This window comes from Equus przewalskii, chromosome 6, assembly GCF_037783145.1.
Source record: "Equus przewalskii isolate Varuska chromosome 6, EquPr2, whole genome shotgun sequence".
NCBI classification, from domain to species: Eukaryota; Metazoa; Chordata; class Mammalia; order Perissodactyla; family Equidae; genus Equus; species Equus przewalskii.
Genome location: NC_091836.1, coordinates 27196842 through 27211345, shown reverse-complemented (window position 1 = coordinate 27211345; position 14504 = coordinate 27196842). Strand labels below are relative to the sequence as shown.

The window sequence follows — 14504 nt, the reverse complement described above, 5'->3', positions numbered from 1 at the left end:
CACATCAATTCATTATTGAATTAATGAAATATCACCCCGTTTGTGAAGCCTTCTAAAGTTGTCGCTGCAGAATTAATTTCTCGATTCCAAGGTCCTTTGCTCATCCTGTCGCCATTTTTGTTTAGTAGTCAGTTGAAAAGCTCCTCAAGTGCAGGAGCTGTGTCTTGTTCGTGCCTGGCCCCCTAGAACTAGCATAAAGTGGTCTTCTATGCATTTTGGCAAATTAAATTAAAACCATCAAAACTCCCTGGAAAGTTAGGGTGCCCTTGGGGTGGGAATTTGTGCCAGGAAGGAGCCTAGGAAGCATACAGCTAATGGCCTGCTAATTAATAGTATCATACCACAAAACAGCCTAATGGGAGTTTTATTTATTTAAAAATTGTAAAAGGTAATTTCTTGTTAAAAAAAAAAACTAGAGGCTATAAATAAAAAATGATTGTCCTCCATATCTTGTTACCCCCCAATCCTCAAAGATGACTATTGCTGTTTGATAGCTATATTCTTCAAGCTGTTTTCTATGCTTAGACAACATATTTATATATATGAAGAATAATTTTTGTCACATTTGGAATCATATTGAACATACTATTCTGCTACTGGGCTTTTTTACCCAAAAAAAATCTGTTGTGGGTATCTTTCTATGTCAGTACATACAGCATGATTTAAATACTATCTATATCCCAATGACTGTCGAATGTATTTTCATCTTTAGCTCAAACTTATCTTCTCAACTCCGGACTTATAACAATTATCTACTTGGCATAACCACCCTGATGCCTCACAGATTCTAAACACAGAACTGCTCCAGCCTGCTGGTCCTACAGGCTTCCTTTCCTCCCCGTTCACCCAACTGCTCAAACCAGAAGCCTCAGCCATCTTTTCTCCTCCTTCATCCAATCAGTCCTGTTCACTTGTTGATTCTACCTCCAAGATACATCATCAGATTGGTCTGCTTCTCCGCATCTCTTCTGCCACTGCCACTATGCCTCTCCCTCTGGACAACTGCAATCACCTCCTAACAGTCCTGCCTGCTTCCACATCTGCCCCGCTACAAGCCATTTTCAATGAGTGGCTAAGCATGATTAAAAAAATAAAATCAGGTTATGTCAGTTACTTCAATTACTTTTCACTATACTTGAAAAAAAAACCCAAATCCCTTATCATAGCCTAGAAAGGCCTGTGTGGTCTAGTCCCTGCCTCCCTCCCCACCTCCCCTGGGATCGCCCTCCCCTTGCTTACTGCATTCTGTCCTCCACGGCCTTACCACCATTCTCTCAATAGGCCAAGCTGAGGAGGTTCCCTACCTCCTAGGCTTTGTCCATTCTGTTCCTTCTACTAGAATAATTTTCCTTCCCATTCTTCAGCCTGGACACCCATTATACAGGTCTCAGTTAACATGTCTTTCTCAGAAAGGCCTTCTCTGACCCTCTCTCCAATCTAATTTAAGTACCCATGTTATTTTCCCTCACAATAACCTAAACTTACCTTGTTAATATTTATTATCATTGTACACTATTAGTGTGTCTGTTTAGTATCTGTCTTTCCATCTAGACTGAAAACTCTGTGGGGCAGGAACCCTTTTGGGTTTCACTCTACCCCTAGCACCTGGCACAGGGCCTGGCATATTGAAAACTCAAAGCAAATAATTGCTGAATGAGCAAAAAAGAGGATGTGAGGGTAGGAGTATCATATTCTATTGGAGGGCAAAATGGGCAAAGGTGGATTTTTCTCAGGGTCCCTTTTTCCACAAAGGCTATATTGTTTTGTTCTTTCCTTCTGACCTGTTGCCTTTTGGGATTCACTTGCAACTTAAACCAGACAGCAACAAGAATGTGGACAGGGATAAGGATGCGCACAAAGTGCAGATGAGGTGAACAAGTTGAGGCCAAATCAGATGAAATCAGAGCTTAGGATTCAGGACCATCTCCTTCTTCCTGGGAGCTGGATAGACCAGGGTGGGAGCAGAGGGGGCTCTGGCTGCAGAGAGTCCTGGGTGGGCCCAGAGTGAATGACACTAATGACCTGGTCCCTCCCCCGACTCCTCTAGTAGATGTCACATAACAATTAGCATCCAGACAGTCCGGGATGAGAAAATCAGCACAAAGCACCTCCAGGTGGATTAGGGGAAGGCAGTTCTCAACTTGCTTCCACGGGGCATCTGCATGTGTCTGTCTGTCTTTTCCTTGGCAGTAGTCACTTCTTCTTCCCATCCCATCCCTGCCCCTGCCCACCTCCCCAGCCTCCACCTCGGCCTCCGGGGAGCATCAGCAGCTCCCCGACAGAGCAGGGCTGCCTTTGAGCACTTCTGGAGGAGTACTAGCTTTTGTTTTCCAGACCTAGAAAAAAGACCCAGTGCTAATGTCTCCTGTGAGAAGTCTTCCCCAGCCCTTCCAGACAGAGCTAATTGCTCTCTTCTCTGTGCTTCTAGAGAATATGGAACCTGCCAGTTAGAGAAGTTACTAGTGACAATCCACAGCAAACAGTGCCTTCTCACTACCTAACAGGCCTCATGCTAGGCTCTGGGGGTTTGGACATGAATGTGACTTATTCCGTTAGATTGTCCTCACTGGTTGCCAGTGTCGCTGTGGGTGAGGGCCTCTGGGACAGGGACTACATTTTATACATTGCTTGGTTCATTGGTTCTCTACCCCATCAGCCCTAACACCCGAGGAATAGAGCAAATATTTTGTAACACTGTCTTTACTACTCTGAAACGAACCTTAACTGATAAAATAACCTACCCACCCATGTAATTTTAAAAAGAGCAATATAATGCGCTAATATAACAGAAAAGTAAAGGGAGAGAAGTTTAAAATAAAATGTATTTCAACGGATAAACTATACTTGAGAACAGAAATTTCCACACTTATAATGAATAGCTTAGATTTGAGATGATATTCAAATGACTATTAAATATTTTTTCTTTATATTGGCTACCTTGAAATAGCTAAATATTTGTTTCTACATGAGAATCCCTGTGAGTACAACAGATACACGCACCAAGGGACACAGGCATGTGGTATTGGTGACTTAAATACCAGAGCAGCTTTGCTGTCAGTGAAGTGATTTTCCGAAATGGCAAACAACTCTTGGTAAACTTCCAAACCAAAAAAAGTAGTCTTCTTTCATTTTATATAAGAGTTCATTCCCGGAAAACTCAGTGTATATTAAAATGATGCAACAAATACTTTCTGCTTAGGTATAAAACCAAGTTAGGCTCTTGGCTCAGCTCATTATGAATGGCCTGAGGTATGAGGGTCAACTCTTCAAGGTGAGAGATTGCCTCCTGCACTGAGGACATCTGACACTCCTGGGCCTGACTTCCGATGCCCATATCACCCTCAAATCCTTGCAACAACCATAGTGTCCCCTAGGGTCAGTGAGAGCCCCAGTTTAGCACTGCTAAGTTTCTGGTGCCCTTTTGAGAAGGCAGGCACAAACTGCAGCCAGTAGAGCAGAGGTGGTGGCCGTGATGGAGCGGTGACCAGGGTGGAATTTTGTGTCTGTTACTGAAATGTGCAAATCAAGCAAATGAACTGGGGCCTTTCTTCAAGGTAGAGATTTGGGTCTGGTAGAGCATGGGTCGTGCTTTTCAGGAATTCCACATTTCAGAGACCAGGGAGGAGGCAGTGGAATTTCACGTGAGACAGACTGCAAGGGATTAAGGGCAAATAAGTGGACAGGAAATGAAGGTTCCTCCTCAAAGATAATGACCATCACACTCAAAGACAAGAGAATCACAGTACCTACTCCTTACAGTGGCTGTATGGAGGAAATCTGCACATGCAGGTATGGTGACGTCCAGCCCAATAGTAAGCACTCCATGTTAACATGCCCCACACAGGACTATGCACTTTGCATTGTCCTATCTAGTTCTCATATCAAATCTGTGTGTACTTCTATGATCCCTGTCTTGCATACAAAAGAAACTGAAGTTTAGAAATGTTGAGAAAACTTGTAGTGAAGAAGATACAGTAATGGAGGACAAGATTTCTACTGAAAGGGAACAGAGCTGGGAGTCAAAGATTGAAAAAAGCATCACTAGGAACAGTAAGATCCAGGCTACCACTATGTCAAGTGCTAAAAGTAGATCCAGGCCATTATTCGCCCACCATCCTCCTGGAACAGGGACATTCCTAGCTAGATGTCACAATAAACCATAAAACAGCTACCATTTATTTAGCTTCCACTATGAACCAGGTTCAGTAGGAGGCACTCTCCTCCACTCGTTTTCTACTCTGGTACTAAGAAAGAGGCATCATTAACTCATTTTCCTGATCAGGACATTCAAGCTTAAAGAGAAAGTGCCTGCCTGAGGTAGGTTCCTCTGGAACGAGGACGCAGGAGCAGTGGGAAGCAGCCATGTCAGAGCTGACAGCCTGGAGCTCTAGGAGACAGGGAGGAAAGATGAAGCGAGACTACCTCAACCCCAACCCACTGCAGAGACCTGGGAGCCCCTCAAGACTCAAGTACCACTCACTGCCACCTCCAGAGAGGAGGATGCCCAGTCCCCTGGAGGGGGTGGGGGCGCTGGTGTCTGAGGGTAGAGCCATGTTTCTGCGCAGGCCTGTTGGGGTGAGGCAACAGCAGAACAGGGAATGAGAATGGTCATCTCAGCCCCATGGGAAATCCAGTATTCTCTTGCAAAACTGTCTCAATGTCTATGGCATCCTGACACAGCTTCCAACCTCATTCCTTTCTTACTTATCCCCCAGGCTTCTCCCTCTTCCCCTCAAACCTGAGGCCGGCAGCTGGCCCTGCCCTGGACACAGTCTCCTGCAACCAGGAAAGCCACAGCAGCCCAGCTGGGATCTGCAGCCTCTAAGGACTCTGGCTTCTGCTGGAGGTATGGTGGAGACAAACAGCACAGGGAAGGGCCATGCATATCGGGTCGGAGGTCCCATCCCTCACCCCCAATGGTTAAATGGGAGAAATGAGACTTGAGCCTGATGACTCCCTCTCTCAGGAAATTCCTTCCTCCTGCCTTTCTCACTGCTCCTCATGGCCTCCTATGAGGGTCTGTCTTTCTTACAACTGCCCCACAAATGAGGTGTTTCCCTAAACTTCTCTTCACTGTCCCCAACTGATTACATCCACTCCCATGACGGGGTGGTGCTTCCTTGGGCCTTTTGCAGGGTTGCTACAAACTGGCATCTCCCAAAACTATCTTCATGACCCAGAAAAGTGGGAATTGCTCCAGGATCCTGAGGAGTCAAGTATTTTCTTCCTTTGCAGGAAGAAGAGTATGGGCCCCCTTTGCTGCACAGTAGGCAACTGCGCCATTGCCTCTGGAGCATGTCAGCTCTGAGGCCATCCCATTTCCAACCTCAGAGCTGACCACCTCCACCCCACTCCCATCCTCAGAGACCACACACACACAAGGCTGCTGCAGGTAACTTTAATAAGGCACGGGCTGACTCTGGCTTCTTGGACTTAAAGGTCAAAGAGGAAGGGCATCACATCTGGAAGAGAAGAGGAGAGTCAAAGGAATCTATCTGCCCTTTGCAGCTGCTGTTCCCTAAGCCTGGAAGCTCACTCACGGCAGATGATCTACTTCTCCTCCCCTCCCAAGGCCCAAATGACACCTGGTCTCCAGGAAAAGAAAAAGCCCCCTTTGCATATAACCTCTCATACCATGCTTCTCACGTTGTACGGTCACCATTTCCCTAGGCTGCTGGGCTGTGAGTAGGGCCGATGGCACCTCAGTTGTTTCTCCATCAACTCCCTGTTCCTCAGGTCCCATGCGTGTGTGGGGGGGGTCCCACGTCAGCAGGCACCACCCCAGGGGTCTCGGATGACTGCTATCCTCTCCCCGTCCTACAGAAGGTGTCCCCCACGGTGTGACCCAGGCTCCTTCCTTGCACACTCAGGATCTTCAGGTCCCCTCAGCCCCACACATGACAGGGCCTCACACCTGGCTGGCTCATGCACCGCTGGATACTTTCCAGCCGAGTAGAGGCCAAGGCACGGGCCTCCTCTGCAAAGCGGCGGTGTCCCTCCTCAGTCAACTTCCAGAGGCAGGATCGAGGCCGTGTGCTGGCCCCACCCTGCATGCTGACCGGCACTTTCTCAAAGCTGTCTCGGAAACAGAGATTGTGACGGACAGTATTCTTCCAGCCTTCCGGAGCCGTCCGAAAAAAGGGGAAATGTTGTCTGTGGACAGGGAGGAACGGTAAGGAAAGGCATGATTTCTTTGGGAGATGCCCTACCCTTGAGAATGTTCTCCCCCAGGGGCTAGGAGCCTCAGCCCTTCTCTCGAGGTGGAGAATGGCAAGCTGGCCTAGAACTGCCTTGCAGGCTGAGCACGTGACAAAACCTCCAGCTGGTGCATTGCTTGTGCAAACCCTCATCTTTTAAACCCAGTTTACTGTCCCCATTCCCAGGCTCATTTTCCTCCCTCCCTCTGAGGGCTCAGGACTTTGACTTGCAACAGGAACAGAAGAGCAATCAGGCCAACCAACCCCTGTACGAGGAATCCTGGTCAAGGACGGACACCACTTGAGGATACATATTCTGAGACGCTTCTGAGAAACTCTCTCATACTCATATGTACATCACTATCAAAGCTAAATGTAAGCCCCTTCTCAACTGGGCTCCTCTGGTCCCTGGGGGCACAGGGAGCTGTGCCAGGCAGGACGATCCAAGGAGAAAGCATGTGAGAAACTGTTGGGGAAACCAGATTCTATACTGGATAGTCTTGAGAGGGAAGGGGGAAGAATTGATGACCCAGGTGAATTTGTGTTTTAAGGAACTAAGACATAAAAAGGTTGGGTTGCTTAGATGTGAAAGGGGGTGAGGGCAGACATCTGCCTGTACACGTGATGCGTAGACACATATTGGGGGACAACCTAGAACCAGTGCCTGGGCAAGGAGAACTGGGAATACACTTATCCTCTCAGACCCAGATGGAGGAACCGAGGCAGCAGCCCAGGGCCTGGGGCAGACTGGAAGGTATCAGACCAAGCGCCCTGACCCCCTCCCTTCCCCCTCCTCAGAGGGCCCCCCCCCCGGCACATACCGAGTGAAACTGTAGATCTGTTGCACGTTGAGGCCACAGGGGGAACTGTTTCTTAATGCCAGTGCAATTAGATGGAAGTAATTGAGAGGGGGCCGGGACCAGAGCCTCCCCTCCTGGCTGTTGGCTTGCCGAAGCCTCCGACTCTGGAGGGGGGCCCTTTTGTGAGGGGACGGGAGAGCCACAGAGGAGCTGTCATCCTGGTCCTCAGCCTCCTCCTCTTCTGTGAGCTAAAGGAGCACAGAGTAGGAACTGGTCCTGACTCTACGGCCTCTACTCCAGGGGTGCAACTGGCAGGACGGGGTAGTGGTCTAGGGCCACCATCTGGGCTTCTCCCCAACACAAGGGCACAGTGAGTTTCTGAACCCATTAACCCTTTGTTATTCCTAAGAAAATAGAACTCTCTGGTGTATCATCCCTGTGCCCACCCTGCCTACAGCCCAAGTCTGGCCCACAACCCCAGAAATCCCTACCTCCCAGTTGCTGGAGGAAGAGGCAAACCGTTTCCAAGCGGGAGACTGCTCGCTGGAGGAAGGCGGCAGCGACTCCACCACTGTGGCCTCTGAGAAGTTGGCAAAGTCTTCTTCTTTTCGAGGTGACTGAGGGGAGGGGAGTGTGTTTGTCAGATCCTCTCCCTTACTAGGTTCTGGGACCTCCAGCTTTCCAGGGGGTAACACGATGTTGGGGTTTACCCACATCCACAGGTTGGGCTCAAAATCTGGACCTGTGAAGACACAAAGGCATTGTGTGCCATAGCTCAATGGCTTTAGGTGTCCAGCCCAGGCCACAGGGCCACGTCAGAGAACTCATGCCCCTCTACTCACCATCTTTATCAGGGTTGGGTTTTTTTTCCAGAGGTAGTTTTAGTTGCGGAATTATTCGGAGTCTATATCTGGCAACTGGCAAAAGGAAAGACAGACGAGGGTCAAAACATCCCAGGATTTCCAATGTGGTCCCAGAAGCTTCTCTTGAGAGATGGCTGTGGGTCCTGCCTGGGGAAGTATGACACCATATTCTACTGGTTTTCTCCTTACCTCTCTGACCTTCCCTTTCTCCTCTGCATTCCTTTCGCTCCACAAGTACTGTCCCTGAATGACCTCATGAATGTCTGTGGCTTCAGTAAACCACCCATAAACTTAGGGCTTCCCAGTCTTTACCTCCAGCCCAGACTTCTCTGCTCGCCCTTAAGTAGAACTGCCTATGAGATGTCTTTACTTGGAATAACCCACAGGCACTTGGAACAACGTTTCTTTTTTTTTTTTTTGAGGAAGACTAGCCCTGAGCTAACTACTGCCAGTCCTCCTCTTTTTTGCTGAGAAAGCCTGGCCCTGAGCTAATATCCGTGCCCATCTTCCTCTACTTTTTATATGTGGGACGCCTACCACAGCATGGCTGCCAAGCAGTGCCATGTCTGCACCCAGGATCCCAACCGGTGAACCCCGGGCCGCTGAGAAGCGGAACATGTGAACTTAACCGCTGCGCCACCGGGCCGGCCCCAACATTTCTAAAACTAAACTCCATCTTCCTGCTCTTTCTCCTGGATTCCTTGTCTCAGCAAGTGGCACCACCACCTAACCAGTTGTTCAGGCCAGAAACTTGGAAATCATTCTTGACTCTTCTCTTTCCGGTACAGCCACACCCAATCAGTCACCAAGTCCTATCACCCTAGTCCAAGCCACAACCTGAATGGTCTGTTTATGTCTATTCTTTAACTTATCATATAGCAGTTTGGGTGTCCTTCCTAAAATGTTAATCCAATCTTGTCACCCTTCTCTGTAAAACTGATGGGTTTCCATTGCCCTTGGGCCAAACCTAAATTCCTTGAGACAGTCTTCAAGGCCCTGGCTCCCATCAGTGTTAAGTCATTCCTCCCAGGCTCTCCACTCATCTCCAACAGACCACACTTGATCCTAGGCCTTCTCACAAGCTGTTTCCTTTGCCAGAAACACTCTTCCTTCTTCCTGCCTGCCTAGTTAATTGCTACTGACCCATCAGGTCTCTGTTTAAACATCTTCCTAAAGCAGGCCTTCTCTGACCACCTGTCCGAACACTCCCATTGCACACATTTTATTGTAATTACTTGCTTAAAGTCTATTTGCAGGTCTGTCTTGTTCACCACCTGGCACATGGGAGGAGCTCAACTTAACTGGATGAATGAATGCATAGTGGGCTAAGAGTCAATCAGGTATAAGAGTTATCTGCTTGGCACTACTCGCTCCTTGGGGTTAAGGGGAACTATTTCTGTCCCCCTCATAGTTCCACGAGTGTCATCATATTACACGTGAATCTAGGTTTTTGTCTGGAAAATGATGATATACTTATTGAAGAGCTCAGTAATCAGAAAGGATGTCCATTACATCACCAGCGTTCAATATAGTATTCAAAAAAGAAAAAAGGAGCAAGAGATACAAAGTTGCAAAGAAAAAGGCAAAACTCATTATTTACACAAAAAAATAATTAACCATACAAAATCTATATACAAATTATTAGAACCAGTAAGAGTCCAGGAAGTTTGCTAGATATAAGAGCAACACACTAAGCAGTATGGTTCCTCTATATCAGCATTAAGAAACCGGAAAATAAATTTTTTTTAAAAAAGGTACTGTTCACAATACCAACCAAAATTATAAAGTACCTAGGAGTTAACCCAATAAAGAATGGACTAGACCTTTATGGGAAAAAGATGTAATCACTATTTAAGGACATAAAAGAAGATCTGAATAAACAAAGACATATAACATTTATTATAAAGATGCCAATTACTCTCAAGTTAATCTATACATTTTATGCAGATATTTTACTACATAAAAACTTAAAAGTTCTGCAAAGTAAAACATCACAAGGGGAAAAAAATCAATAGACAATAAACCAGAAAAAAATTTTAACTCATAAAGTTCTCATTCTAAGAGAGAGACAGCTCCTACAAATCAATAAGTCAAAGGCTAACACCAGTCTATAAACAGGCAAAAGATATGAATCAGTACCCGCAAGGAAGGGACACCTGACTAACAAGATGCTGAGCCTTACTAGGATCAAGAACACAAGAGAATAATAAGGTGACACTTTACATCTAACAAGATACATAAAACTGACAAGGATTTTAAACTGACAAGAATTATAAAACTGAAAGAATTATAAAACTGACAAGAATTATAAAAACAGATAATACCAAGTATTGGCAAAGATGCAGGGAAATAGAATCCTTTATCACACTGAGATCTGAATAGCAACTGGTGCTGCCATCACAAAGAATAATCAGGCAGGACCATAATTTACTACACCTTACTGTCTCCTCCTGAGCATGTATATTCAAGTTAATATCCGAACTTATATCCTAATCATTGTTACTGTCATCCCCCAAACTCTGGGTCACTCCCCCTCATTTAGAGTTTAGCTCCTGGGTCCTGTCACTAACACTATGAAGGCAGCACCTGAGGGTTACTGTAAAAATTCAGTAAGATTACCTTTTGACCTTGTTATGAAAAGAAGTTAGTCTTGCCAATTTGCTGTTTTCCTGTTTAACCTGAGGGGTAACTGCAGGGCTCACACAGACTGACCACCTTGTTTTACAGATGAAAGACAATGCCTTCAAGGATCACCGGATAACCAGCCCCCAGGTGTGCCCAGAAGTCAGATTGCCCAGGGGCTTATAGGGAGTGAAAGAAACAGGATTACCCCTTTGTTTCTGAACTCCTCCTGCCACACCCCCTAGGTCTATAAAACTTCCGGCTTTCTTCTCTTATTAAGGTGGATTTGAGAGAACCCATGCTCTGGCCTTCTTATCTTGGCCAACTTGAATAAACCTTTCTCCACCTCCAAGCACAGGTGTCTCAGTGTTTGGCTTACTGCATCAGCAGCTAACTTGAGAATTAAGAGATTCAGGAGCAACTACTCCTGCCTTAAATCTTGGCTAGTTCAATAGATACATCGATGACTCTCCTAAAAACCCAGGTTATCAGGTTCCTGAACCCTTCTCCAAAGCTTTGCCTTCCATCCTACTTTAAACAGTCTTTTTCACTGTCCTAACCTAAAGCAGTAACTGCAACGTCTCCATTTTGTGCTCTCCAATCTCTCTCACTTTTGCACCACATAAAAACGCATCACCTCCCATCTTTCCAGCTAAGCCCCCCTCAACCCCAACTCTCCTTTGATGCCACCAATATCACCAATCCATTGATCTATGGCTTTGGAACACCTGCTTGGTAGAGTTGGATTTACTCAGGGTTGTGGTTTGGCCAAGAGCAAGTGGTCCAAAGCCCAGGAGGGTCAAAGGCCTTGACAGTGGATGAAGGAGAGTGAGCGTGTCTGACCAGGGAATTCCATGTTAGTTAAAGAAGAAGAGGACATCCAGTGAGTGAGAGCAGTGAAAAGGTGACAGGATCAACAGACTGGTGATCTCAGTGGGATCAAAGGATAGCACCTGTCTGTCTCCTTTTCTCCCTCTCTGGAGCCTTCTCAAGGACAATGTTCCAACAAGCCTCTCCTCTCTTTCCTGTGTTATTAATTTTTTTGTCATTCTCATCAGCATTCAAACATGCTGTTAATTCCCACATCTTATTAAAAACACCAACTTCTTTTGCCCCATTTTCTGTGCCAGGCCACTACTGCATATTTTTGCCTTCCTTTGATGCAGAACTTAATGGAAGAATTGTCTATACTTTGTCTCCACTTCCCCTCCTTCCACTCTGAAACCCTTGCCAACCAGGCTTTTGCCTCCACCACTCCACCAAAACCACTATTATCTACTTTGCTAAATCCAATTGTCAGTCCACCTCTTACCTGACTTCTCAGCAGCACTCCTCTCGCCTGACCACTCCCTTCCTCAGAACACTTTATTCACTTGGTTTCCAGGAGAACACAGTCTCTTAGTTTTGATGCTCAATGCTCACTTCCTCAGTTTTTGCTGGTTCTCTCTCTTCTAATCTCTTTACAATGGACTGCCCCCAGGGCTCATCCTTAGTCCTCTGTCTTCTCTATTCTCACTTCTTAAATGCCATCTATATACCAAAGACTGGTGAAATTTATATCTGTAGTCCACACTGCACTCCAGATTTATATATCCACTTGCTTACTCAACATTTCTGCTTGCACATCTAAAAAGTGTCTCAAACTCAACGTGTCCAGAACAGAATTCCTGATCTTCCTCCCTAAATTTGTCCTACCAGAAGCTTCCCCCTTCTCAGTAACAAGGCAACTCCCTCCTCCCACTTGATCAGACAAAAACTTCAGAGGAGTCATCTTCTAATCTCTCTTATACCACACATCCAATCCATCAGCAAATCCAGCTACTTCTACTTTCTCACTGTGCTCTGTTACCACCCTGGAGGTCCACTCGACCATCATCTCTTGTCTGGAGTATAAGTAGCCTCCTAACCAGTCTCTTGGCTTCCAGGCTCCTAGTCTCTCTACATTCACAATGTACCCTCAACACAGCATCCACAGTGATCTTTTCACAATTAGATCATGCAGGATTGGCCCCATAATTTGCAGGGCCCAGCGCAAAATGAAAATGTGGGGCTCTTGGTTCAAAAGTCATTAAAATTCTCAAGAAAGTGACAGTAGAGCATTAAACCAAGTATAGGCACCCCATGCAACTGCAGAGGTTATGAAGCCGGTGATCACGTCACTCCTCTGCTCAACACCTTTTAACCACACCTTCTTACTCTTGAAGTCAACCCCAACATCCTTAAAGTGGATCTTCCTGATCTCTGCTCCACACCCTCTGAACGCTCCTCTTTATTGACTTTAATTCAGCCTCACTGGCTTCTTTACTGTTTCTCAGAAACTCCAGGGAAATATTCCTTCCTCAGGGCTTTTGCACTGGCTATTTCTTCTGCCTGGGAAACTTTTCTCCTAAATATCCTCTTGGCTCACTATCTCACCTCCTTCATTCAACTCTCTGCTCAAATATATGTTCCCAAAGAAGCCCAACCTGATGACCCCACTTAAAAAACTATAGCTGCCACCACCTCCCCCCACATTCCTGAACCCTCTGTGTCCTTTCTCTCTCATCTCAGTTATCATCTTATAATATACCATATATACTTTTTCTGTGGGTTGTCTGTCGGCCCCAGTAGAATGTAAGCTCCATGAAGCCTTGTCTGTTTTGTTCATGATGTATCACAAGTGTCTAGAACAGTGCCTGGCAAATTGGAGGTGCTAAATAATTATTTCTCAAATCAATGAACATACGGAATGTTCATCAGCATTACTTATGGTGACAAAGAGCTGGAGGCAATCTAGGTCCCCAATAGCAAGAATTAAAATGCCAAGGAAGTATATCCAGATGATAGAATATTATACAGCAGTCAGAAATGATGAACCGGATCAGCATTTAGCAACCAAAATAGCTCTCAAAAACAATGTGAGTAGGGAAAAAAGCAATGAACATTATGTAAATTAAAGTCACCTAGAAAAACGAAATAATGCTAAATAGTTTTCAAAGTTACACATAGCTAAAGACATTAAATCGATCAGGGTAAATATATGGGAGTGTGGGAGATGATGGAAGTGGGGGTGGGGGTTGAAAGGGAAAAAGCAGTTAAGCCAAGTACCTTGCCAAACAGATGGCAATGATGTACCATGAATGTGGGTGATCACCTCAACTCTCTGCACTTGAGGTCCAAAGAAAAAAATTTTTTAAAGGCAACGACAGTCAACCATCCATTCAGCAAATACTGAGCACCTCCGGAGGTCAGATAATGTATTAAGAGGTGGGGATAAGCCCCGAACAAAACTAATAATTAAACTTTTTAAAAATGAGTAAAATATGTAGCGTGCCAAATGGCGACAGGCGCCATGGAGAAAAGGCGGAGAAGAGGCCTAGAAAGTTCTGGGACGGCACCGGGCGGCGGAGTGGCGAGGAAGGCCACCGGGTGGGGCAGGACCGCTGCCCTGCGGGGGCGTTCAGTCAGAAGGGGGCCCAATTGCCTTCGGCGAAGTGGGGGAGGGGAGGGGGCTCCCGGACTCAGCAGAGGGGGCGCGGGACCCCGAAACTCTACGCTGTCGGACCCAGCGCGCTCGGGGAGCGGGCAGCGGGGAGGCTGGGGGCCGACTGGCCTCGGCGCTCCCGCGAGCCCCCGACCCGGGCACGCCCCTCCCCACCGCCGTCCCCCCCCCCCCCCCGCCCCCATCCCCCAGGACTCACGGTTCTGCTCGGCTAAGGGCAGGTGCGCTGTGGTGAAGGCCAGGAAGCACTCGTTCCCCATGTCCCAGTCCCACAGTCCCGGGACCTGGCCATGGAGGCTGGCCCAGAAGTCGAGGTGTCGGAGTTTCAGGTCCACCTTTAGGGAGAGGAGAGCCCGGCAGCGGGTGGGAGAGTCGGAGAGACTGAGGCTGAGGCCTCGGAGCTGATTGACTTAGCTGGAGCCCGCTCAGGTGTGGAGACTCCCTATTTGACGCCTTTAATCCCCTCTGGCCTCGACTGAGCACTCTAGACGACGACGACGTCTTTCCTCAAGCCCCTTCCTGCGCTTTCATTTTGAGGTTT

At 46.9% G+C, this 14504-nt stretch overlaps 1 protein-coding gene across 2 annotated transcripts; it reads right to left on the bottom strand.

The window, feature by feature from the left end:
* Positions 1 to 5384: 5384 nt before the first annotated feature.
* On the bottom strand, positions 5385 to 14504 carry FOXR1 (forkhead box R1). 2 transcript variants are annotated; one of them, XM_008513430.2, is made up of 6 exons: positions 14163 to 14504; positions 7840 to 7914; positions 7489 to 7739; positions 7019 to 7245; positions 5915 to 6153; positions 5385 to 5462 (listed from the first exon to the last, which is right to left on the bottom strand). In XM_008513430.2, exons 1-6 carry the CDS (start codon positions 14221 to 14223, stop codon positions 5434 to 5436), a joined length of 882 nt encoding a protein of 293 aa, XP_008511652.1. In that variant the 5' UTR covers positions 14224 to 14504; the 3' UTR covers positions 5385 to 5433. The 2 variants fall into 2 exon arrangements, with proteins under 2 accessions (XP_008511652.1, XP_070479347.1); XM_070623246.1 differs by lacking the exon at positions 14163 to 14504 and adding an exon at positions 13570 to 14096.

Excerpts from the sequence above, each read along its gene's own strand:
- FOXR1 (XM_008513430.2), bottom strand. The coding sequence starts at position 14,223 with ATGGGGAACGAGTGCTTCCTGGCCTTCACCACAGCGCACCTGCCCTTA. Across the intron at positions 7,915-14,162 it reads GCCCTTAGCCGAGCAGAACC|TTGCCAGATATAGACTCCGA; the intron begins GTGAGTCCTGGG and ends TCCTTTTGCCAG. Across the intron at positions 7,246-7,488 it reads CTTCCTCCAGCAACTGGGAG|CTCACAGAAGAGGAGGAGGC; the intron begins GTAGGGATTTCT and ends GTGCTCCTTTAG.